This window comes from Podarcis muralis, chromosome 16, assembly GCF_964188315.1.
Source record: "Podarcis muralis chromosome 16, rPodMur119.hap1.1, whole genome shotgun sequence".
Taxonomy (NCBI): Eukaryota; Metazoa; Chordata; class Lepidosauria; order Squamata; family Lacertidae; genus Podarcis; species Podarcis muralis.
In genome coordinates, this window is record NC_135670.1 from 23,662,643 (window position 1) to 23,689,953 (window position 27,311).

The following is a 27,311-nucleotide window of genomic DNA, read 5'->3' on the forward strand; positions in this document are numbered from 1 at the left end:
TTGCATTTATAAACATTTGGAAGTTTATTTAAAAAACATCACAACCATTAACATTGTTACAGATTTTAAGTTTCCTTCCTCCTGGGTCTTCCACACAGATTTACTGAGCATGCTCACAACAATGGTTTTCTTATGGGTTTTAGTTTAAACAACCATTTTTTAAAAGGAAAAAGTAAGAGAGAGAGAAAAAGAATAACTCAGCACACTACCATTTAACTTTGTTTTAATGTTTCTCCACAAATGGTGAAAAATACTAAGTACAGACGAGGAATCATCATAATGTTGTGGTCAACATTATAAATATGGAATTATAAATTTAAAACATTTTCTGGTTTAAAAAATAAATCTGGTAGTAAATGCAGTCCTGCAAGGGAGAGGGGGTGGCTCGCCACTAGTAAGGCCGGTCTCTGCGGTCTTGACGATGTTCTCCCCTGGCAAAGGAAAGAGAGGAAAGGGGATGGGGGTCAGACTCACAACCACATACCCAAAGGCTATTGCATCCCAGGAAGAGAAGGTTTCAAATAAGAGCCCGTGGCTGCTACTAACAGCCTCCTCCTCCAGTTTTTGCAGCCCAGACCTCTTCCCTCCCCTTTGTCAACGCCACTCACTTCCCCCTCCCCAGGCCTTACTTGTCCATCTTTCCTGGTCCTCCACGCCTGCCGCCTCTGCCTCCCATTTGCTCCATAAGAGGTCCAGGTGGGCCCCCAGGTCCTCCTCGCCGACCTCCTCCGAAGCCCCCTCGATCCATGCCCCGGCCTCCTCGGAATCCGCCTCTGTCTCCACCTCGGCCCCCTCGGAACATCCCTCCAGGGCCGCCGCGATCCATCAGGCCCCCTCGACCTCCTCTCATGCCACCGGGGCCGCCCCTGCCGCGATCACCACCTAGTGCAGAAAGACAGCACCACTCAATCGAGCAAAGGGTTGCTGGGAAGGTGGCAACACCAGACAGGCAGCTGAAGGCTTGCCTCGGAAGCGCAGGCAGCAGGACCCAGACATGCCGAGGCCCACAAAAGTGACCAAATGATGGCACGTGTCTGTGTTGCATAGGTGTGAATGTGTGTGCTACCACCTTAGGGAGTCCCTACTGCTTTAAAATATGGCACCTGTTCTTACAACATGTGACAGAGCAGCAGCAGCAGCCACAAGAAAAGCTGCAAGCAAAATACCATACCACAAATGCCCACTTCCCGTATCGTTCTCACCCTTTCTGCAAGTCCCCGCAAGGAAGGATATCCTCATTTTAATGTGGTTCCTCATAACCTGCCCTAACAGCTGATCATTCCTACTGGATGCAACTCTGCAGGAAGAGGGTCAATACAAGAAAAGACCCAGATCGGTGTTTCCCAAAACTGGGTCTCCAGCTGTCTTTGGACTACAACTACCATCATCCCTAGCTAGCAAGACCAGCGGTCACAGCTGATGGGAACTGTAGTCTGAAAAAACAGCTGAAGACCCAAGTTTGGGAAACACTGACCTAGATTCACGCACCAACCATAGAGGAAGACTGAGCTGCTTCTCCTAATGCAACTTAATGTTGGGCTTTAAAACAGGCTGGCGATTCTTAAACTGAAGTTACTGCTCATGGGCTGTGCACAAGTTAGCAGAGAAAAAACAGCTCTGGGGTCAAAACACTTTAAGGTTCCAACACAGAGCTCGGCATGCAGCCCTCCTCCCACCTGTAATCAGCTTCCAAGTCAGGCTTGAAGCCTGGTGGAAGCATGTGAGAAGGTAGGCTGTGATGACAAGAAAAGGAGAATCAGTTTGCGTAACTCAGCGCGAGAGTGTAGGAAAACATCCATAAGCACCTCCATTGAGACAGAGTAAACAGAGCAGAGAGCAGCTAGGCCACTTCGCACCAGATTCTATAGATCAGGGGTGGGTATGGTGTGGATGTTGCAGGACTCCCAATTCTCATCAGTCTCAGCCAGTGGGACCTAGTCAGAATTGATGGTAATTGCAGTTTGGAGGGCTACAACCCTGGCTCTAAATGATGTTTCAAACAGCCACTTCTAAGGGCAGGCAGGTGGAGTTTGTTTTCAAGATCAGCACATAAGGACAACAGTGCCTACAGGGGAATTAAAGTTGCAACTCAAACACATCCGTAGAGGAGCACCAATCAAGACGACACCATTTGCCCCTGCTCAATTACTGAATCAATGCAACATGGCACCATACCTTTCCTGAAACTGCCCAGGGCCTGCCATTTGCAGTTGCATGGCATTGGGCAAAGTCCCCTCCCCAACTTCCTCATCCTGCAAGCTTGAAACTCGTCCCCATTAAGCCAACTGATGAATCAAATCAATAGCTTCTCTTCATGGCTACTCCGTAAAGTGCTAGGGGTTCAAATTGTGATGGATGGCTCCCCATAGCCAAGAGGCCCTCCATAATTTTGTGATTAAATTTAACAGAAAGTGATGCTTTCCTGCTTGTTGTTTCAGTGTAGTGTTTCAAAATGTTCTCTCTCATATATATATATATGGACCACTTTGAGCAGGGGTAAAAAGAGACGCATACAAGTGATTTCAACAGACAAGCCATTGTATGCCCCCACGTCCAGCACCTGCCAGCCTCATTACCCATTTTGTCCAGCTTGGGAAGGTGAGTGAAACTGAAGCCATGCAAAAGAGATTGGTGATGGGAGTCAGGGGAAGGGGAGAGTGTGCCTGATTTAAACAACCCTTAACATTCCCTCCCCCCAATCTCCACATGCAGCTTGCACATACATGGCTCTGAGCATTGAACACCATGTGCTCTCCTGGGCAGACTACGACTGCTGCAGGATATGGGAGAGGAATATCACCAGTATAAAAAATTAACTTGTCCCCACCAGCAAGTAGCTCAAGAACTTGGTTGCAATGGGCTACCAACATTGCACCACACTCCCCTTTGCATGGCCAAGCCAGAAACCATGTGCCTGGCTTTTGGCCTGGCCAGCCCCCCATGGAGCAACCCCATAGGCGCAACCCCTGGAGACTCTTGGGCTCCGCCCCCCCCCCCATTTTGGGCACACCACTCCCCATCAGCCACCCCGCTCCCAGAGATCGTGCCGAGTGATCCCTGCCCAAGGTCCCATGAAAAGCTGGAGCCGGGTCTGATCAGAGCAGCTCCTCCACCAAATGTGGCGCTACCCCACCTCCAGTGTAAACCTTGGCCAGGTCAATGCGTCCACAGTCAGTGCTTCCAAGAACCAACAGTGGCCATTTTATGGCGACTGTGAATGGCGCAGCGTCACCTCCCCATTTCACTCTGCTGGAAGTGTATACACAAACGAAGGAAAAATATACCACCTGTACAGTTCCCTTACCACTATTTGTCCCGTATATGAGCCCTCTAAGTGGCAGCGGTTTTCCAAGCAAGAATCCAGGACCTTGTGAACATCACATAAGCAGAGGTCAGTGTCACATATTCCGACTCCCACCCCAGCTCGCGGACAAGAGGAACATACCTGGAGGTGGGAAAGGTGGAGGGAGGAAGCCTTCCGGTTTAGGAGCCTTGCACTGGTTGCATTCTGTTCTCCAGGCAAAATTCTGGTTTCCACACCCCCTGGAAAAGGACCAGTGTTTAGTAAGAGATGCCAAGTGCATTTCTTGGCTGAACATGAAAAAACAACCAAGGCTGGGGAACTGGGGCGGGGGAGAGCCAGCTGACCACAATTTCATTCACAGCTGGGTGGGGAGCACAAGGAAAGCCTCTACCCAGAGGCAAATTCATTTGGACCATCTTTTGAGGATGCTTTCCCATGAATAACTAAGGAAAGGCAAGTCAGTGGAAACAGGCTGCCTAGCCTTTTGGGCCACACAACTGATCGGGCCGAGCAGGAACCTAGCAATATTCTAGGTGAGCTGGTAAGTGAATTACTGAGGTGGTGGCTGGTATCCAACAAAAGGGCCTTGGAACTATGTCCACACCCAAAATATTACCCTAAATGAATTGCATAACTGCATCCTGGGGTAACTACCATGCAGGAGTCCACCAGGGCAGCCCAGCCAAGATCTATGTTGACTCCCATATGCACAGCCAAGATCTATGTTGACTCTCATATGCACAGAAACTTGGTGAGAGCAGAGAATGAAACACAGCGACTTACGGGTTGGGGCACTGCCAGTCTCCTGCTCTGTGCTGGACATTTCCTCCACCAGAAGGGTTTCCTCTCGATCCTCGTGGTCCTCTTGGGGCAAAACCGCCACCCCTGTCGCCACCTCGGCCTCCCATGCGGCCCATGGGACCACCAGGACCGCCTGGGCCCCCAGGACCTGGGCCTGAAAGAAGACACTTGGTGAGTTCATGAGCACACCACAGAGCCCTTGGGGGCTTAACAATGCTGGCCAGCATTAGCCAAAGATTACCTCCACGGAGTGGGGGAGGCATGCCACGTGGCTCACGCGGGGGCATCCCTCCACGCATGCTGTTCAGTGGCAGCTTCTTCCGGGTGAGAGAGACTTTGAGCTTGCTGCCCTGGAAGTCTTTGCCTGAAACACACAAAGCAGAAGTCTCTCTGTGAACAAGAGCTTCACTGCTGCAGAGAATGAGCCACCTACAGCTGGGCAAGTAGATCTAAGTCACATTGCCAAGGCCTTTGGAAGGAAGTTACAAACTTTGCCGCTTCCATAACTGAGGCTAACGTAGAGAGAGGAGTATGCAACACTCAACCGCTCCTCCAGCTTCTGAAATTTCAGTAGGCATTGTTCACACACTTGTGTGTCCCACTGCCCCAGCCATGCTGCACTCCTGTGGAAATCATGGCACACCCCCCCCCCCCCAGTATACACCACTTGCAATCAACCTTGATGTAATAAAGCACACTGCATTTGTTTTAACTACATATACATTAGGTTGACATTTTCTAAACTTTTGAGCTACTGAGCATCTAATATATCAGTGCAGAGCTTTCCAAACTGTGTGTCGAGACACATTTGTGTTGGCTGAAGTGTAGGTGTGTTGCGCAAATGCTCCCCACACTTCTCTCGGGGCTGGAAAGGGGTCAGTTTAACCTCTGGTTTGCTAGTAAAACTGAATTATTGTATCACGAAATGATGCATGCCTAAAAAGTGTGTCACCAACATGAAAAGTTTGGAAAGCTCTGTGTTAGTGTTTAAAGCCCCAAAGAACCAAGGCCCCAAATATCTGAAAGACCACCTTCTTCCCTACTCAGTGGTAGCCCCTAAGTTGTGTAACTCCTTTCCCTCAGAGGTGCCTCTGGTACCTTCATTATATGGCGAATGCTCAAGATGCAACTCTTTACCCTGGCTTTTGACACTTGAGATGTGTATTTTTAGGACCCACCTTTCTGTAATTTTAAGCTTTTAATATTGATCAATATTGTGTTTTAATATTAATATTGTGCTTTAATAGTTGTAACCCACCCTGGGACCTTAAGGTGAAGGATGGGTAATAAATTGCAGCAGTAACTGTACTATTCTAATTTACTCACCATCAAGCCATTCTACAGCTGCTTTGGCAGTCGGTGGGTCATCATAGCACACAGTAGCATCTCCTTTTGGCTTCCCTGTGTCCTTGTCAAGGTAGATTGTTATCATGGGTTGTCCAGTTCTTTTGTTCATCTAAGTGGCAATGAGAGAAGATAATCATGCTCTGGTCAGGAGTAAATTCCAAGGCTAGACCACCCCACCCCAAAGTACTCTTCAGTAAGATGCTTCAAAGAATATCCTAGAAAGGCAAATATTATGTGACTAATCACCATCGAATTTCATTTTTTTAAAATCCCACATTGTGCTTTACTAAGGCTTAGGTGGTCATGCCACACATTTATTTATATAGATTAATTAATCTTATTAGTCACTTGTCACTTGAAGGTATTCAAGTAACTTACAGCAAAGAAACATATGCAATAAATAACACCAAAAGGGGAAATAATACATTGAGATTTCATATTCACCTAACATTTATGCGGAAAACCCCCCAAAAAAGAACACACCACCCGTATAAATAATAGTGAACAATATTAACAATACTGAAATAATAAACAAAGCAATACTTTGATCCACTAATTAGCAAATAAGCAAAACCTCAAACCACACCTCCCTAGTCCAAAAATCATTCAGATCAAACCAACAATTTCCCCCCTTTAACCTCCCCACCCAGAACTCTGGTGTCAAGGCCAGTGGTTAATATCAGTGGTTAGTGTGTCCAGTGTCTTCCAGGGATGGTCTGGAATCTCTCCTCTCCTTTCAGGGGGAGGAGAATAGAAGGTATTCTTGGGACAATGAAAGACACATGGGAAAACTTAAAAAGCCAAATCGCAAGGGGGATTTGTATCGCCTCCCCCACAACTCCATCAAGTGGCAGGACAGGCTGCACCTTACAAATCGTGCTACTTACCTTGACAACGCCACACTGTTTGAAGAAGTCTGTCAGATCCTCTAGGGTCACATTGTCAGTCAACCCCTGGACATACACTGAACTGTTGTCAGCATCATCATCTAGGTCTATGGGTGGGCCTGAGGTGAGAGAGAGAGAAAAATGTGTCACCAAGTACAGGCCACCCCAACAGCTACTGGAAGCAAACATGGCCTCATTCCTCCCTCCAACAGGGTTACTACCCATTTTCCCCAAGGGCAGGAGGTCAGAGGATCCAAGTGAGAGGCATCAGAGGCAACCACAAATAACAGTTGGCTACCAAGACCGGCCAATACTTCTGGACTTCCAGTCTCAAAGAATGCCATTTAATTGAGCTTCAGCCAGTTTAAAAATGCAGACTCAATAAAACACAGAAAAGGCATGACCAGCTCCAGGACTGTGTAGGGCGGCCCTCAGCAAAAGGACGCACCCTTAATAACTACTGTCCACAATGAAGGCAAAACTAGCAAGGGGCTGATCAGTATTCCTGAAGCCCCGAGAAGTGTCTAACTCTGTCAATCTCCAACATTAAGATGAACAAGCAGCATTTTACTTTAAGCGAGAGAAGACTGCATTCTGCTGAGGGTGACTAATGACATAGGACCCATTCCACAGATTTAAACAATTATCTGAAATTACCTAAATCGAGATCTGGCCCTTCATCCAGGTGTCCTGCCGTCCAGGAAAGAGAAATCATAGAAGAGATTGTTAGTGCACGCCTTGCAAGCTACGCTACTGACACACACACAACTACCTATTTACAACCGCCATTTGATGGCATGTGTTAAAACTCAAATTGACCGCACTGCAAAAAAACTTGCAATGCACACCCTTTATGCATTTGCTGCCGAGATCAGCTTGCTATTTTAGCAGCTTTCTAAACCATCACCTGGTATTACACTTGGTTAAAGGGGGCTTTCTTGGGCCAATCAGTGCTTGTTTACCACCAGTTACTTTATTTTTTAAAAAACCAAAGCCGCTTAAAATGATTTCCTTCCCCAAATTAAAGGAGTAGTTCCTCTCATCATCACCCTTTGTTTACCCTTCGTTCTGTAACCGTAGGTTAAAACCTTATAGACCCCTAGGCATTGCCGGCAGTACCCATTAAAAGTCTTGTTGCATATGGAATTTTAACGACTTATGAAACTAACAAATATTATGGGCTTTTTTATTTTCTGGTTGCATTTTTTTTAAAACACTATCCCATTGTAATGCTCAAAAACTTACCACCAGGCTTATTGAAGCCACCTCGCTCTCCAGCGCTGCTGGGGGGATAAACGAAGAAATGAAGGCCTTTCCCTTTAAAAAGCCAGTACCGCTCGGAGCCTCTGGGGCTCACTGGGAAGAAGGGCACTGGCTAAACATATCCAAACAATGCATCTGTCTGTCTGTCTTTCTTTCTCTCTCTCTCATCTCGTCACTAGGCCTTTCTTCAGGGCAGCTTGTTCAAATCTCCTTTACACACACGCAACCTTTGCTTGCCTGAGTTTGGACGCCCCACGGTGGCAGTTGGACCCTTTTTCACGGCTAATGGTATTAACAATGCAATACTTGGCCCCCGAGAAGGAAAAATGGAACGTTTCCATTTATTTATTGGCTTATCAAAACACACAAAGATTTTATGTCCACTGGTCAACTCCCTCCTAATTTTGCATACATAAAACTGCACCCTCAGCCTCCTGCGAGTGAGGCCAGCAAGTCAAGCTCCTGGGCGGAGGACCTTTAACATTAACAGTTGAGGGGGAAAAGGAGAAAAAGAAGATACAGCAAGCCCTAGAACACAGTTCAGATGACAAGTCACTAAAGCCATACATTCAGGTCACTACTGGATTTAACAGTCTCTGTGGAAGGAGAACTTACAGAATATACCAGGGTACAAAGGCCTAAGGGTGCAGCTTTGTGGATACAATGCAACACAACACAACAAATCAGTGCTTTAGCTTTTAACATGGGGGGGGGGGGCGGATGGAGAGAAGCCACAAAACATAATTTATGGGCAAAAATGTGCCCAATTAATAAAGTGCCACTAAAAATGGCTTTTTGGGTGCATGTGGAAGAATCATTTGGATGGAAGTAAGAAAGGAGGGAGAAGGACCACTAACTGTTAGCAAGTATTGCACCTTTAACCCATAAAAGATTTAATATACACAATTCCAAGCTGTTGCATGCAGCTTTGTCTCTTTTCCCAAAGTATATATACCATATATGTAATGTTTCCCTTTTTTAACACATGTTTTTACACTTTAATTTTACACAATTCTAAAGTTATTACACCTCCCCTCTCGTTTCAATACCAAACATGAAGTACTATATGCAGTTACCAAAGTTACAGAAGGTTTCCATTTATACAATGAACACATTTGGTTAAAAATATTCTATGTATATTTTTTCCTCTCCATATGGACACCGTGTCTAGTCCCACTTTTCATTATGCTGCCGGCTGAGTACTGAGTACGGGTACTTTTTAAGTATTGAAGTGTATACAAGGCTCTCACTTTGTAACCTGTAGCATATAAATGCGACAAAGCATGTTAAAAAGTTTCCATGTTTAACAGCCAGTGAAAATATAAAAAAATATTGAGGCAATGAAAGAGGGCACGTTAAGAACATTGGGCTCCTTACCTGCAGGACAGACACTGAAATGCATCACCACACCATGGAAGGGGACATAGTTCCCCTACCCTGGCCCTTGGTGGCCAAGTAAGTGTTTCATAGGGCCACCCTGGGAATGGGGTCTGCCTAAGGCCTATAGCAGTTACATTCCCTCCCACTCCCCCAATGCTAAGGCCACTACACATGAGCTTTTGATTATGGGTGCGAAATTGCCCTACTTTTTAGGGAGGTCTTTAGAACAGAAAAAAGATGTGGTGATAGCAATTTCAAGTGTCTGCGTCTACTTTAAAACACATCTAGGAACACCTAACAGATGAAATCTTTATAATAGAACTAAGGAGCCCTTTTCCATTCAAGCCAATTTGAAAGGGTTACTCTTCAATGTTAAAATGGCTTGGTCATTAACTGAACAGCTTTTGAAGCAATAAAAGCAGTTGGACTTCAATAAAGATTTCAAATCATCTGGATTCATTTTAGTAAAGCTATGCAGAGTGTCTCTTTTGCCAGTCAAGACTGTTACGTGCAGTGGGACTGGAAGGCAACTGATCCGTCAACTGGACCCCATGACATATTTTTCTGCCCTCCCATCCTCCTAGTCCAAATTTGTGACCATTTTGGTTTTGGGGGTAGCACTCTGCATAGCTCTATATACACATGGGTAGAACACACACAAGGACACCCTTCATTATTGAACCTCTCAGTTGACCACCATCTCTTCCATCTTAGATAAACCAGTAATGGAAAACAAGTACTGACTAAACAGGCTTCCCAAACCAGATTCCACCATCAGTTAAAATGGCTGAACTGGTTCGGGACACCTGAAAGCTCCAGCATGGAGCTGCGTCCAGAATTGTAAGCGATTTTTAATTATTCTTATTATTATTGCACCATGTAGGGTCTCTCCTCAAATTCCAAACCAACCTGAACACACGCGACAGCTACGCTAGAGAGCTCTGGGCTTCAAAGAGCATCTTGACACAGCCTATTCAGCTTTGACACGAGCTCAGAGAGCTACTGCCAAGAGAACACACAGCTAGGGCAAGAAAATGCTTTACAAGAGCAGCAGACACCATGGTACATACCTGTGATATCAAACACCAGCAAGGAGGAATGAATGACATGCGGACCTCTCAGAAGGGGTGTGTGTGTTCAACCCAACAGTTCTTAAACCCACAGAGAGTTTCATCTCTGTTCATTGTGGAAGGGAGCTGAAAGTTTCACAATTTGAACACCCAGCACTCTCTTGCCTCCAACCCTCAATTAACTGCAGGTAAAATGTATCCTGCCCCTAGTCCCCATTAAGAAAATGTTTCCATGAATTAATTAGTCGTATATATTACTCGCTGTTAATTAGATTATCTCCATGGAAAAGTGGTTTGCATCGACATCTTTCAGCCCTTCTTTCCATTGCACACCCTATGGGGTAAAACCAAATTAGGTGAGAGGAAGAAAAGGTTTGCTCTTACCCCATTCCACCGCGGCCTCCTCCTCCCCGCCCACCTCTGCTCACGCCTGCACGGTCAAATCCCCCTCTTCCCCTGCCCCGGCTATCAGGGCCGCTCAAGCTTCGGCTTTCTCCTGGGCCCGAAAAGCCTCCCGAGTCCTGGCCATACACCCCCATGCTGCTGGGGTGGTCTTGACGGAATGAACCTAAGGAATAGTCAACATGGCAATTTTAGCAAAGTGGCAAACAGCATTCATTTCCTTCCTCTAGAACGTTAACATGCAGTGACCCTCAATGGTGAATTGAAGCATTCATTAAGGTAGTCACAGGTATGCAAAATATCAGCTGGAAAATACTTGATTTTCCCCCCCAGCTGGCTTTTACACTTTACTTTACTCTTTCCACCCCAACAGGTCCAACCAGCAAAGCACACAGAGGCATCTTTTCTACCTGCTTCATGGGGGCAGATTTTTCACATATTCTGGCAGAAATCCAACCATATGTTATATATTATTTGTAAGGTGCCCCCAAAAGGCTTGATCTGTTTTTAGCAAGAATAAATCTAAATCGACAACAAAACATTGACCAAACTAGTGAAAAGAAATATGATAGAAAACTGTGTGACCAACACTGTACTGTAATATGTTGCTTTATATTGTTTCAATATAACATAAAATGAAAGCATTGAAAAATATTAAAACAGAAGAAAAAGGAATCTGGGGAAACTGTGCCCCTGCAGATGTTCTTGGGTCATCAACTCTCATCACCCCCAGCAAAGATGGTCATCAGTGGGGGTGATGGGACAACAACACTTGGAGAGCCAATGGCTCCCCAGCAGTGCATTTTTTTAAAAAAGGGCAAATATGAAAGACAGGCTAGCTGAAAAGCAGAAACACAGCACAGATTTTGAGGTTGTTGAATTATTATTTTTTTTAACACCTGAAAGCTTTCCAACGCCACTCTTAAATCAGAACACCTTGATTCAAAAGTCCCGATTGCCATCTTGGGGTTGATAAGATTTAACTGAACACACACACTCCGCCTCCTATTAACACTCACTTGGTTGCCCGTAGCTGCTGCTCTGCTGACTGTACTGGCTGGGGGTCTGGCTATAGGATCCAGTCGGAGGCGGGTAGCTGGTGGGGGGCTGCTGCCCGTAGCTACTTTGTTGCCCATAGGTGCCCTGTTGTCCATAGCTGCCCTGCTGACCATAGCTACTCTGCTGAGAGTAAGTGCTCTGATCATAACTACTGGGCTGCGAAGAAGAATAGCTGAAAAGATATGTCAAAGGACAGGAAAACGGCACTTAGTAAAACAGTCTATTTCCACCATGTAAAACAGTCTATTTCCACCCATACAAGTGCAAAAACCTAAGCAAACATGCATAATTTGCCCTTGCCCAGGCTGATCTATAACTACAGAAAACCAGACCAGTACACACCACTGGCCGCAATAAAATTGACAAAGCTGTGACCAACCCCCCCCCAAACCCTAATACCTGCACATTTGCAGACTAGAATGATGCATACTATTAGTACTTTGCCACCAGGTTGCAACAATGTGGGAAATCAACCAGGGGTCAGCAACCTTTTTCAGCCATGAGCCAGTCCACCGTCCCTCAGACCATGTGGTGAGCCGGACTATATTTGGGGGGGGGGGCAGGGGGGGGGATGAATGAATTCCTATGCCCCACAAATAACCCAGAGATTCATTTTAAATAAAAGCACACATTCTACTCATGTAAAAATATGCTGATTCCCAGACCGTCCATGAGGGGGGATTGAGAAGGTGATTGGGCCGCATCCGGCCCCCAGGACTTAGGTTGCCTACCCCTGATCAAAACACTACTACAGTGGTACCTCAGGTTAAGTACTTAATTCGTTCCGGAGGTCCGTACTTAACCTGAAACTGTTCTTAACCTGAAGCACCACTTTAGCTAATGGGGCCTCCCGCTGCTGCAGCGCCGCCGGAGCACGATTTCTGTTCTCATCCTGAAGCAAAGTTCTTAACCTGAAGCACTATTTCTGGGTTAGCCGAGTCTGTTACCTGAAGCGTATGTAAACTGAAGCAAATGTAACCCGAGGTACCACTGTAGTCTATTGTGTTTTTGCTGTGGCCACAGATACAGCCCCACTATTGTTTTTCTCTGATGACCATATCTGCTGGAGACTGCTTGTCTTTTGCCATGGTAAATGGCAGTACAACTAACCAGATGGCTGGCGGGGAAAAGGCAACAAAGAGAAGCAGACCAAGTTGCACTGATCACTGTAGTGCTGCTATGACTGGACAGTCTGCCTAATGCTTTCAATGTCACTCTGAGGAGCAGGTCACCAAGGTAAATCATTATCCATGGTATGCCAATAGATATTAAGAATCATAACTGTTGCTCCTCTGCATTCCAAGGTGATGTAAGTCACAAAAAGGAGCTGACATTTCTAACCATCCTCTAAAGTAGGGGAGGAGAATTTTCTGCCCAAGGACCACATTCCCTCACAGACAACCTTTTGTGGGGTCTGCCTACCAGTGGTGGGCGGGGCCAGAGGCAAAGGTAGGCATAACAACGTATGTGACTCAACTCTGCACCATAGGCACACAAAAGTCAGAAGCTTCCACACATGCATACATTCCTCCATCCATGCAAACAAGAGCATTAATCATGGTTTAAGGGAATACACGGCTCAAGGATGCAAAATGCACTCAAGGAGGGTGCAGGGCAGGTGAGGGGTACAGTCTGAGGAGCTGCAATCAGCACCTGAGCCTAAGGTCCCCCACCATCACCACACAAAACATCATCCAGACAGATAGCATATACATAACAGATAATATATACTGAGAATTCCAGTAAACTCACCTGGTGGGAGGATAGGATGGAGGTGCAGTAACCGGCTGCATTGGGTAACTGCCAGGGACCTGGTAGCTGTAGTTACTCTGTCCATATCCTAGACTGGGCTGGCTGTAGCCTGATGTACTTGACTGAGGCTGGGTAGTCTCTGCAGGCTTGGTGCCATCCTGGGCTCTAAAAATTAAATTCACCCGTGAGGATAAATCTTTTAGAAGCTCCTGCCTGCCTTTCATGTCAGGCAGTGGCAACCTTATGTACTGCCTCTGCATGTTAACACTTAACTGCAGGTGGAAATTACATCTCAGAAGATTACTCAGGCATTTTGCCTTCAGGATTGTCTTAAAACCTAGGCTAAGATCTGAATTTGGGTAACAAATATAAAAACCATTTTAATTTTATTTATATCCCCCTCCCCTTCATCACACAGGGCAGGTCACCATTTTAAATGCACTAAACTTATAAAAATTATTATCGATGTATGATGCAAACATTTAGTACAATCCACCCACTGACTTCCACAGAAGCCACAATGGTGCTTCATTAACAGAGGGGAAAGAATCCTACTCTGAGTGCCATTTAAATGTCTTGCCAATCAAAGCACCAACAGCAAAGTACACCAGATGTGTTTTAAGGTGATAGTGCCTGAGTACGTTTTGTTTTTTTATCCAGAGTGAAAGAAGAATACATGGCTATTATTCCACATGGCGCTTCACAGAAAGAACTTCATGCGAGTTCTGTTTCATTCAAGCATTACGTGGAGAGGAGGGGAATGTGCCTACAAACCACAGAATTATCAAAGCTGTAGGGCAGAAGCCAGACAAGAGGATGGTGTTCTCAAATAGAGTTCTTTCCCTGACCCCAAAGTACAAGAATGTATATGTTAATGCATCACATTTTATTTGTATGTTACCTTGCAGGTGCAGTTGTTGCTGGCTGCTGCCCATAGGTGGGGTAGGCAGGCTGGGTGCCATAAGCAGATGGGGCAGCATAAGAAGCCTGGGTGGTGGTAACTGTGGCGGTGGTTGTATCATAAGCAGCAGTGCCGTAACCTTGGACAGGCTGGCTATAAGCCTGGGGAGCAGTTGGGGCGGTATAGCCTGCAACAAAAAGAAACCTTATTGAGAAGCTTACACACTTGTGCTTCTCATCACTTTTGATTACTCTGTCTAAGCATTTATACTAAGGACCCTAGTGAAATGCTCTATGAAGTCAAGGAAACCTGTAAACAAAAATGCTTTGTGGGAGGGTAGTGCCTCATCCTCATTAAAAATACCGACAGAGAAGGGGGTAAAGTAATGATTTTTTTATTATCAGCTTAAAGAGAGCTACTTTCAGGGGAAAAAACCAAATATCCAGAAGCCATCTCTAAATCCAAATTATAGTTAAAAGACTAAAGGAAATGTCAAAGTACTAGGATGATTCCGATAAAACTAGAGCCCTTGCACTTCACGGGAGAAATAACACAAAAGGAAACCATCACAAGCCACTGTCAGTGTACAAAGATTGAAGCTTTCACATATTTCAACCATTCCATGACACAAGATGGTTCCCAGAATTACAGATTGGACAGCTACTCTTGGTTAGCCATTATAACTATAAATTTAAATCTATCAGCTAAGTGGGGGAATGGCAGACTGAGTGGATTTTTCAGCCTCTTTCAAATGTAAATCAGAGAGTATACTTAGAGCTCTTGAAAATTTCCACATTTGTACAGGTGGATAATAGTTTTGAGAACTAATTCTCAAATGTTACTGTGATACTTGAAGGAGAACCATATTGCACATTATCTAATATGATGTGCTACTATCACTTCCGAATCACTTCCGATTTGGGCCACTCTTTTGAACCCTCCAGATAAACAACAAAACCAACCAAATCAAGGAGAAAGATTTAGAATAGCTCCAATTTCTGATAAGCTGTTTTAAGACATGCAGGGAGCTGGGGCGGGATTAAAAAAATACAGCCACTTTACACACACTGCTGCAATCACTGTGGCCTGAAAGTGAAGGAGTTTGACAGCAGCCAAATCACATGCCCATATGTGGTCATAATGCACAAGGTTCTCTGACAAAATAATATAATGCTACAAGGCTCTATTCTCCTTCTCTGATGCTTTGAAAAGACAGCAGTACTAGATAACCATCATGGTGACACTCCCTCCACAGTGACTATTGTAATGATTCTAACATTCAGCCTTTAGAAGCATATTTCAAGCAACTGGCACCGAACTGTACTGAAAGGTACTGTCTCAAAACTCTTATGAAGCATTCTTCAAAAGCTCCTGGTGAAGTGGAACACAAAAGAACCAAAAAACGAACTGGCAAAACATGGGTAAGGATTGTAAACAGAGTAGCAAGCTTTGTGCAATCAATAACAATTTTTTGCAGCTTTCAGAATGGCTTTCAGAATTAACTGCAAATGCAAGTTATAAAGAAAAGTAGGTAAAATATTTACTCCATATGCAGATCTCTTAGTAAATTTGAATTCATGACTAGTCATGTGATAAATCTTTCAAACATATATGGAGCAGTCTTTTTACCCACAATGTAGGAACACTGATGTCCATTTTCAGTAAACTGAAGCCTTAAATTGTTGTTGGAAAATGGGGGGTTTTTTTGAAACTGAATTATGCAATAATTGTTCTCACTGAACCCCAACTTTATTTACTTTAAGAACACAGACATATGCTATAATTTGGCATATGAAACAGTAGCACTGTTCGTTATTCATTAAATATTGAAGTGCATTTTCTTTATTTAAACATTTACTTTATTAGAAATACAGTTAGACATGAAGGAACAAGTGGCTGCACCCTAAGCATATTGTTGTTAAGTTTGGGGGACGGCCAGACTCTCCGTAATCTTTAGATTCTGTAGAGAGCTTGAATTTGAACAAACTCAAATTCATGAAGCAAGCTAAGTTTGGTTAATTAAAACTAAGCCAAGTGCTGTTGCATTCAGTTTAGGATGCTCAAGCAGCTTCACACAGTTAACCAGGGATAACATGACAGTGTAGATGGCCTATATCAAAGAAGAATCCTTGGGCCTGGGCAGACAGAGGTTCCCAAGGGTGTTTGTGTGTCAGGAGAAAGTCAGAGTGTGTCTTTGGCATGAGACTTACCGTATTTTTCGGACTATTGGACGCACCGGTCCATAGGACGCACCTAGATTTGGGGGGGGAAATAAAGGCAAAAAAATTTATTCCCCCCCCCCGCCAGGCGCGGGGCTGGGGCGGGGAAGCCCGAGCTTCCCCCTCCCCCAGAACGGGACCCAGAGCCATGCCGAAGCTGCGCGCAGCTTTGGCATCGCTCTGGGAGCTTGCGGGGCTGGGGGAGGAGGAAGCCTTCCGCCAGCCTCCAAACCATGTCGGGAGACAGCGGGATGGCGCGCTGCGCCTCTCCCGCTGTCCCCCGAGTGTGCGGGGCTGGGCCAGCCTTCTAACCAAGTCGGGGGACAGCGGGAAGGGCGCGCTGCGCCCCTGCCGCTGTCTCCCGAGTTTGCGGGGCTGGCGACGGGGAGGAGCAGGCTTCTCCCCCCGCCAGCCTTCTAGACAAGTCGGGGGACAGCGGGAAAGGCGCGCTGCGCCTCTCCCGCTGTCCCCCGAGTTTGCGGGGCTGGCAACGGGGAGGAGCAGGCTTCTCCCCCCGCCAGCCTTCTAGCCAAGTCGGGGGACAGCAGGAAGGGCGCGCTGCGCCTCTCCCGCTGTCCCCCGAGCTTGTGGGGCTGGCGGTGGGGCTCTCCTGAAGCCTGGAGGTTGTGGGGCTGGTGGGGGGGAGAAGCAGGCTTCCTTCTCCCACCCCCAGCCTCCAGATCAGGTCGGGGAATAGCGGGATGGCGGAGCGCCGCCATCCCGCTATTCCACGACCTGATCTGGAGGTTGTGGGGCTGGGGGGGGGGGAGAAGCAGGCTTGCTTCTCCCACCCCCAGCCTCCAGATCAGGTCGGGGAATAGCGGGGTGGCGGCTCTGCGCCTCCCCGCTGTCCCCAGCTTTTGGGTGCAGGCTGCTGCCCGCAAGCCTTGCGAGCCCGCGGGACATCCCGCCGGGCTTGCAAGACTTGGGATAGCTTCCTGAAGCCTGGAGAGCGAGAGGGGTCGGTGCGCACGGACCCCTCTCGCTCTCCAGGCTTCAGCAAAAGCCTGCATTCGCACCATAGGACGCACACACATTTCCCCTTCATTTTTGGAGGGGAAAAAGTGCGTCCTATAGTGCGAAAAATACGGTAGGCCTTTACAAGGTATGCTGGGAAGAAGAAGGGACAGAACCATCTTGGCAGGCTCAGAGAGATGCCTTGGATCGACACTGAACTGCTGTGGGGAACAAGCCGCTCTTGAGATGACCATGCTGTAAGATCTGGACTCCCTCCATCTAAGTCCAGGTGTAAATACGTGAATAAATCGTATTTCTCAAAGCTATGACAGCCTCTGCCATGCCTTGCTTCTCAAAGAAACACAGACCCTGAGTGAGTGGCTGGAACCTTGAATCTAGCCACAGTTTGGCAGAGATTGGAAGTGGTGCCCAATTTTTGTAACAATATATTTTAACAATATGGAATTAAAAAGTTAGAGGAAAAATCGACATGGGGGGGGGAGTGGTCATGTACTACTTCAGCTTAGAAATGGCATCCAGGATCTGGCGAACAAAACCACAAGCTTCATCAAGGAGTCCTAGGGCTCATGCTTTCTAACAGTTGCTTCTAATGCTTAGAAACAACTGAGGATGTACTTTCATAATCAGTTTGAGAGATGAAAAAGGATATGCTGTCCCAAGGGGGGAAATCAGAAATCCCACTGGGCACTGCTCAAACCCTTGGGGAAGCCTGAAGGGAGCTCCTTGGACCCTGTCCAATATATGAACCTAAAAAATAATCATGCAGACCCAACATTTGTAATGAAAAAGCTAATGACACTAAAATTCCTGTGGGACAATTAAGGTGTAAAAAAAGTTGGACCAACCACAACATGTTGCAGTGCAGCAATGTGCTGCTACTCAGAATTTTAGTCACTACATTATTCTGCTTTATCCCCAGTTAGACTGTGATCCATGCTCACTGACCATACTCATTATTCATGTGGCTGGTTTAGGGTTCTCTCCTCTCAACTTTGTTTCCTTTCTTACAATATTTGTCTTCCCCAAGACTGCTAGAATCCCATCCCCCTTGTGCATCGGAATATTCACGACCTATACAATAGTCACAGAGGAAAGGAGTGGTATGTTCTAGTACTGATGCACTTCATCTTTGTGTAACCAGTGGCGTATTTAACAGACAAACCTAGCTATTCCCAGCATTAATATAGTTCCACCCACCCCCCCAATTTCCCCCCCTTCTTGGGTTTCTGAACAAAGCTTTTTTCAAATGTTTCCATTTCCTTCCAGGGTCTTCAAATCTATCTGTAAACTCAGAACTAGATTAAACAACTGACTCCTCCATTGTTACACTACCAACTTCATCATTAAAAACAGAGCTGGGCCAGTAAATTGCCGATTTGAGAAAAGTAAAGCAATTCTTCCAACTGTGTATTTGATATACCTGCATAAGCATTCAGTCATCTTGGCATGCAAGGAAGAATTAGATCCTCTTCCTGCTATGCCTGAGAGAATTTAGAGAGCCCACTTTATATATCAGGTATCTACTTTGCATGCTCAAATGCAGTGCCTCCAGGCAACACCTTTCCTCCATCCCTACCTCTTACTTGGGCAAATGTAGAACTGCAAGAAGAACTGAACTGTTTGGGCAACATATAGGTCTCATAAATATATGCCAAATTGGAAACATTCTAAAACATGTGCATCATTAACTACACGGTTATTTTTACTGGCTAAATGTACAACCCAAAACAGTTTCAACCCAGTAACATTTTGTTATTTAAAACCTCTATCGGCCAACGCAGTAGTTATTAGTTTTAAGCACAAGGAAAAAACATGCTACTTAAAACTGTAGCCAGGATGCTGTTTGGGGTGTTTTTGCATGCACTTTAAATTCAGACCATAGATCAAGTGGTTGCTGTACAACCTTCAAAAGGTAGGCCTATTTTTCAGACATCAAAATAAAGCATCAAGATGAACAGAACTTCAGTTTTAACACAGTTTAGCACAAGCAAAATAATTTACAGAGCATTTATGACAACACTGAGGTAAATGTCTGAAAGAGGAACCAATAACATGGAACATGCAGAGATGGTGGCTGCAACAGCTGAATGTGTCTAATCATGCTGTTCACCCTTTAGGACACCGGGAAGACAGATGAGTTTGGTTAGCTTGAATCATCTTTGTTCATAGCTGTCATTTTAATACATAAGCTTTATCCATACAACACAGTAGTCAAAAAGAGCTTATGAATGGCACCCTTTCTACAGCAGATATGCTGCTGTAAAGTAAAATGAGCAGCAAACACTGAATGGGCCTGTGCCAACCATATTGCAAGTTTTGCTGCTAGAATAAAACCACCTAAAGGGTTAACACCATAAATTTAGACCAAATGAACAGCATTTCCCATGCAAAATTGAGCAGGATATTCAAACCTGTACTGGTCCCTTCTACTGTGGAAAGCACAAGACAAGAAGTAGAGGGCAGACTATCAGAACAGGCAATCAGTCTTGTGAACTACTCATCCTTGAGCAATAGAAAGGTTTAAGAGTCTTAGTACTGTCACAAAAGGTAGAGTGCCTCATTCCCCAGGTATGTTAGCATCTTGCTAGCAGCATTCTTCAGCAATGCCTCAATCTCCATGTGAACCAGTACCCAAAGTGATCCATAATATCAAAGTACAATTTGCTTTACAAAAAGTTCCCACCCTCACATTAATTTAAAGTCTCCAAAGCACAATGAAAAAATAAGGAGAGACTAGGTGGGAATAGACATAGGCACTTACCAGTTGGAGGCTGCCCATAAGAACTTGCATATGCGGTTTGCCCATAAGTAGCAGTTGTCTGAGGCTGGGTATAGCTGGCATCCGTGGGTTGCCCATAGGTTCCATAGCTTTGTTGCCCATAGGCCTGCTACAAAGAGGGAAACGGTTTATTTTAACTTTTGGGCTCTACACAAGAGATTTTAGCAATTTGATTTGGACAGAAAAAGTCTGTAATCATATGCAACAGAAATGAGATGGGTGAAACCCCATGTCCTATATCAAATATTTTCCTGCTCAGGCAAAGTAGATTCACAAACCCACAAGGTGCCAAGGGAAAGTGGAGACAGGTGTATAGTAGAATTGTCAGTTAACAGCTAGTATTATTGGCCATCCCATGAGTCTAATTCACCCTGTTTTGTCATCTATGCTGTGTACTGACCAGCACCCAAGCAACATGACATAAGAAGAGCTAGCTGAAGGACAACAAAAGTTCATTGAGACACCTCTAGCACCTAGCTAGAAGTTAACAAAATTAAAGGCCTTGAAGCCATCAACTGCTGCTTCTCAGTTCCTTTACATAAGAAGAGAGTTATATTATTCTCTCTTGTTTTCAGGATATGACACAGCCCCTTTTAAAATTTCATGTCTGTGCTAAGTCCCTTAATACTTTAATCTTGCATGGCAACTAGCATGTTGCAATTAAGTCGGGTCTGGCAGCCATCACACAGCAGCCCCGTGTTTTGTTTCCATGGCTCAACACGATGGGGGCTGCCCTTATAGGCTGTCACCTCCCACAGGGCTTTGCTGCATTTGTCTTCCAAGGGCTGTGTATACAGACAGGCAGGAGCAAAATGCATTAACAGGGGAGCAAGAGCAGCAAACAGCCAGCTTTCCACTGCTTGCGCCCAAGGCTATGGCTACTCACTGAATGAGTGCACACCCTGAATGAATACTTGCAGTAATAGAAATATACTTTCTAGCAGCTAGTTTTAAAAGCCCCAACAGAAAATATGGGAGTAGATGCAAAAAGGTTGGGGTTTCATTTGCATTTAGAGGGGAAGTGGCTTCTTGGTTCTTTATTACCTGGGTGGTCTGCGCATATCCTTGAGCTGGCTGAGCAGCATATGCAGTGTAGCTGAAGGGAGGGAAAGAAAGAAAGAAAGCTGAAGTTGGAGAATACAATGACTAATGAAGGCAATGCCTTCATGTATAACCTTCAAAACAGCAGTACTAAAACAGTTTGTTATTAAAACTCTGCAATGTCCTTAAAACATAAAATACATTATAGGAATTCTAAACCAAGTCTTCTTTCAAGAATAGACTATATTTATCTTCAAAGAAACTTAACTTACCCCTGCTGGGCTGCTGCTTGGCTGTAGGTACTATAATCTGCAGGTGGTAAGGAGACATAAAATCAAGCATAAGAGGAGATGGGTGGGGGAGGAATCACTCAACACCTCTAAACATAAGCTCAGAATCTAAGGATACACCCACCCCCTTATGTTTGTCATATTGAAAACTCCCCTGAGATGCATCAGCTTGTGATTTCCTTTCACCAAGAGAAGCTGGACCAATTAAAAGCAACACTACTGCAGACACAAACACAAGTACTGTAGCTGTTGTTACCGTGTGGTTTCCCAATGGAAGTCTGAAATCTGTTGTGTATTAAAATCCAAGATTGGCACCACTTCTACAGCTTTTTCAACCTAACCCTTCCCCACCTCAAAATCATCTATGACCTCAAATTCCAAATTGGAAGTTACAATTTCTTAGTCCTACTCAATGTGAAGAGACAATGCCTTTGCTTATTTACAGCCAAACGTCACTTAATATTCTCAACTCCAATAGGCGAAGAGTCTACTTTCATTTATTTATTTTGCTGCCAAGCCAGGTTGTCAACATTGAGATTATTCAAATTGACCAAGCTTTTCCTGAAATTTGTCCTAAGATCTTTCTCCAACACAAGCAGCAAATTTTACTATACACAGTGGTGAAAAAGGAAGCAAGGCAAGGCATACTATATCTTGCTATGTATTCCTACTGATATAGTAAATGAACACTTCTGACCTTTCTAACGTGTACAAAGTCTAAAGTTGTATTACTATAGGAAAGTAAGAGAATTTGCAACTCTTCACTCAACAACAAAGGAAAGGTCTATGAGAAGATCCATTTTGTACCTTTTAATTTAACTGCATATCAATTAACACAATTCAAGTCTATAACTGTTTTTTCCTCTATCCAAACCTTTATTCCCTGTCTTGTAATTCAAACTGCACAAATATTACGATTAAAGATTGTGACACACCATTTTAAAAGCTAATATTTGCAGAAGAGCTTTAGTGACATAAGTTATAAAATTTATTTTGTACTTAGTTAAAATGGGACCAAGAAGGCCCAATCCAATGGGGGCAGGGACCACAGACTTTCTTAACATAGCTCTCAGAACTAGGAAGAGGGAGAATTGCATGATCACACTTGAATGAAATTCAAAATAAAGAAAACCTAAAAGCTGCAACCTTCTGTCCTGTCCATAACTGACTTAAGAGTTCATCAATTCAGCTATGAACAATGAGTTCTACTTTAAAAGCCACGATGTAACTCTGCAACTTATGAAAATGAGGAACTCTGTGGGCAGTTACTGACCTTTAGGCAGGAGCTTACTATTCCAATCATACTCCCAGCAGACTTGAGATTTCAAAGTGGTCACAACTATGATTTGTAAAAATTATGCAAAATAGCATAATCTGATAAAACTGAAGCCTACTCTTCATCATTACACAAGGGAACAGAACAGCAAACATTACTTAAGAATGCCATGTAGGGCATTCATAAACCCATAGCACTTATCGTCAGGAACCAAGAATTTGTGCCACAAATTAAGAGAATATGGCTTCCAGTAGGAATGAAAAAAACATTTCAACGTGTTAAAACAGCTGGTTTTCATGTGATACTCTTATTGAAAAATTGAAAAAGCTTTTGATACACATCCAATTTCAGTGGCACCGTGGATGTGTAAGCTACCTATTCCACCAAACAGCCCTACTTAAAAAGCTTGTTTTCACAGTAAGTCACCTTTATTAAATAAATCATTGCACTATTGAACTAATGAAGACTGGGGATTCTGTTTGGACATACTCCCAAATCAAGCACCACCAATACCACCATACACACCTGTAAGTTTAAAATACAATCTGCATTGTGCTTTACCCATTACAATTACCATTCTGCGATCTATCTCGTAAAAGCATTTACACAGCTGCAATCATGGCACAAATTTTACAATTACTACTTAAATGACATGCAGCAGTCACATGCCAGAAGGCACAATTTCCAACTACCCTAGTCAAGAATGGTGTGTAATTTTCTAATGTGCTAACAATAGATCTGTTGTATGAGTAATAGGGCATCATTATTGGGCAAAGTCCCACTGAACTCAGGACTTTGCAGTAAACATATTTAGGATGAGACACTAATTGTCCTAGCTCTTGCCAGGTTGTTCCACTTTTAAGATTAAGTGGCTGCACTGGCAGAGGAAGAGGAGTGGGGGGGGGTAGCGCCCCCCCCCGGCTGCGTGATCCCAGCAGGGTGCCATCAAGGCTGCCCCCCCTGCATTCCCCCCCCCCCCGGTGCCGGAGCATGAACCTCCGCCACTGTGTGGCTGATTTCACAATTACATATAACTGTCTTTAATAGCCAGACCCTAAATGGGACAACACTAAGCCACCTGGAATATGCACATACAAATGCACAAAACTATTCAAGGCTTAAAAAGCAAAAAGTCTACTCTTTCACTACACTACTCTACGTATTTTTAAAATTTATATCCCACCATTCCTCCCAAAGGATCCCTAAAGTAACCAGCACTTGCTAACGTATAATTATTATATTAGATGACCATGAAATAGCAACAGACTTGATAAAATCTGTTTAATAAGGTAGGCCAATAATATTTGGATAGCCAAGGGTGCCATATTTCCAGTTCAACACACTTTGGGTACAAATGATGCCGCACAAAGAATGTAAACAGCAGCAGAATTGGAAGGCCCAGTAGTATTGCAAAGTCTCCTTCCAATACTCTCCCCTCCCCTTGGATCCTCCTGTTTGACCTCTAGCTCTCCTCACTCATACCCAGAGAGAGAGCACCTTGTCTAAACTAGTCCTTTTAAGTTTTGCATATTTTACATCTGCAGCAATGGGAGGTGAGGTTTTGTTTTAAAGTATTAATGGCATTAAAGTTTATTTTAAAGCAAAAAACCCAAAATTCTACTAGAGCAGGGAACAGCAATGAGGTTTTCTGGATTGTATGTAGTGGGGGAATGAGTACAGTGGTACCTTGGTTTACGAACTTAATCCGTTCCTGAAGTCCATTCTTAAACCGAATCCGTTCTTAAACCGAGGTGCGCTTTCCCTAATGAGGCCTCCCGCCGCCGGTGCCCTTCCACCGTTCAGATTCCGTTCTTAGACTGAGGTAAAGTTCCCAAACTGGGACACTACTTCCGGTTTTGCGGAGTTCGTAAACCGAATCGTTTGTAAACAGGGCTGTTCTTAAACCGAGGTACCACTGTACTAAGATGAGAAACTGGTGATTGCTTTTCTTTTTTTCTTCTTGTTCTGGTGCTGCTACTGTTGTTGTAGCAAAAAATGTATTTCTGTACTTTCATCAGAGTACACAACATCTCCCACAGATATAACTTATCCCCCATCTGCTTTATAGACAAAACATGTGAGACTAACAAAATCATAGTAAGACAAACTAACAGTAAACACATATATTTTTCCATCTCTTCTGTTGGTTTTTTGTATTTTATGCGGTTTAACATAGCTTAAATGTTAAAATGTTACTTGCACCTTATTTTAATATTCAACACAGACCAAAAAAAGAAAAATAAGCATCACCAAAGAAATTTCACTACCCCAAGCCAAATTCTCCATATACCGTAAGCCTGCAACTTACTTTGGGGTTAGGATCCAGGGATCATGCCGAAAGCCAAAATAATATATAGTCAAAACACATTGTATTCAATGGCGAGTGGGATTGCTAAACTCATTTTTCCTGGAACCCCACCAGCTTACTTTAAAGCTGAAAGCACACAAGATAAATTTGTTTAAGTTGCAGGCTGTTGCTGAATGTTCTATCAAAAGAAAGGAATTCTTCTTCCCTGGATCAGTCTTTGCACCAGAATCAGTTGGTAATCTCTCATGACATTTTTTTGTCCCTGTGGTTTTCAGAGACTGATCTATATAGGCATTTCATTGCTTCTCTGGATCAGTTTTGTTGCAAAAAAATTATTCTAACAGAATGGAAGCCTACTTCGGTACAGACTGCAATGAAAAATGCACCCTCAGTTGATTTTACTGTAAGCTGCTTTTAAGGACACCACCCTGACAAAAAGTGTATACATTGTAATGCATTATTTATGTTTTGTGTGCATAACAATACACATTTCGACCAGGACTACATACAATTCTTTAAACTATATACACTATAGGTAGCTGATTTGATTTACGAATCCCATTGATTTCATTTTGGGAGATGGAGGCGAAAAGCATGTGTTCAACTTTCCCCCTGGAAACCACAGGCCATGTGGCTAAATCTTATGCATCTTCCCTCAGAAGGAAATCCAATGGAATTATTCCCCAAACATAAAAACTGTCGGCAGCATTTTTTAATGTGCTTAATTCTGTCTGTAATAAACCCAAAATGCTATCTTTGGAGAAAAGAGGCCTGCTTCCCCAGCCCCGTTCATGCACATGTGGGTGGGTATATGCATGCATGCATCCTTATGCATTAACGAAACACATGCAGTCCACACACAGCAATTTCTAGCAGGGCAGCTGTGTTGGATCTGCTGTGTAACACCCATCGCAAATCTTGTGATACCTTAAGACTAATGAAGTTATTTTATTTGTGGAATACAGTCCACCTTCATCAGAAGCATACAAAGGAAAAAGAAACTGAGAACAAAGAGTGGTGAAAAGGCAAGGGGCAGAAACGTTTGCAATAAATACTTTGCCCTCCCTCCCCATTATCTGAAAAGCAGGGTGCAGCAGTGAAAAGGAATTCCTAATAATAATCAGAGCAGCTTAGTAATAATATCGCATCTCTTGTATTCTTTTCTTTTCAATTCTCTCTGTGCGCCAGACATTTTTATCATCATTGTTAATTTATAATTATTACAGTAAACAACGTCATCACTGTTCTTGTGAAAGAGGGCAGGAGAATCAAGCCACTCGGGGGTGTGCAGCACCCCTCTTCTCTCTCGCCCTCGGTTGAAGAGCAGAGTAAAAGAAAAGACGAGAATTTGTCGATTTATAATTTAATGGGAGGACAGGAAGGAAGGGTCTTGAGGCTGTAATTAGTTTCTAAATAAAATTAACCGTTTGTCCTCAAGGCCCTCCCTACCTCACGCGGCTCCCTTCTTTCCACTCGCTAATTTATAAATTGAATCAAGTTAATTATTTAGCGGGGGAGGGCGGGCGCCCGGGGGGGGGGGCTCTCTTGCAACCCGTCGATTTACAAAATAATTTTGTTTTGTTTTTTTAAAAAATTGTAATTGAGGGGAAAAAGAGGAGAGGAAGCGTGCACTGAGGCTTGCACCGGGGGCAACACCAGCAGCCACTTCCTCCCACCCCCACACCTTTTTCTCCCTCCCTCCCATGAGGTTAAACGAGGCCTGGCGCTACCAAGAAGGCGCGCGGGGGGGGACCGTCCCTCCCTCTTCCTACTGACCCCCCCCCCCAGCCAATCACGAAGTCGCACGCGCTTCCCGCCGCCGCCGCCCCTCCCCCCACTTAACGGCCGCCCGGCAACCATTCCCCTCCCCTCCCCCCCCCCCACAGAGAATGAGAACTTTCCACAAAAGGCCGCGGCTTCCCGGCCTCCCGCCCCGAGCCCCCTTCTAATTCCCCCCCCTCACGGAGGGATCCCCTTTCTCCTTCCCTCCCCGCTCCCAAGGTCTCTCCCGCCGCCCCCGGTTAAGATTAGGCCTCGCCCGGCTCTCCTCACCCGTCGACGCCATTTTCTTTCTCTCTCTTTCTTCCTCCTCCTCCGCCGCCGCCTCCTCCTCCCTCACTAACGTCCTCCCGGTCTTTCTGCCGCCGCGTACTGCGCAGGCGCGAGGTTTTCCACTCGGGTCGGCACCACTGTGCGATGTTAAAGCGGGGGGGGGGCGTGGAGCGGGAACGCGCCACTTCTTTTCTTCCTCTCC

The 27,311-nt window shown here is 44.7% G+C and overlaps 1 protein-coding gene across 6 annotated transcripts; it reads right to left on the reverse strand.

Annotated features, from left to right (window-relative positions):
• On the reverse strand, positions 1-27,227 carry EWSR1 (EWS RNA binding protein 1). 6 transcript variants are annotated; one of them, XM_028711050.2, is made up of 18 exons: positions 27,110-27,225; positions 21,456-21,492; positions 21,187-21,238; positions 20,125-20,251; positions 14,167-14,353; positions 13,266-13,430; positions 11,474-11,685; positions 10,437-10,620; positions 7,585-7,619; positions 6,997-7,029; positions 6,340-6,458; positions 5,432-5,561; positions 4,347-4,469; positions 4,088-4,259; positions 3,446-3,543; positions 3,305-3,367; positions 630-882; positions 1-431 (listed from the first exon to the last, which is right to left on the reverse strand). In XM_028711050.2, exons 1-18 carry the CDS (start codon positions 27,120-27,122, stop codon positions 392-394), a joined length of 2,043 nt encoding a protein of 680 aa, XP_028566883.2. In that variant the 5' UTR covers positions 27,123-27,225; the 3' UTR covers positions 1-391. The 6 variants fall into 6 exon arrangements, with proteins under 6 accessions (XP_028566883.2, XP_028566881.2, XP_028566885.2 ...); XM_028711048.2 differs by having other exon boundaries at positions 7,585-7,622; positions 27,110-27,224; XM_028711052.2 differs by lacking the exon at positions 3,305-3,367 and having other exon boundaries at positions 27,110-27,224.
• Positions 27,228-27,311: the final 84 nt, after the last annotated feature.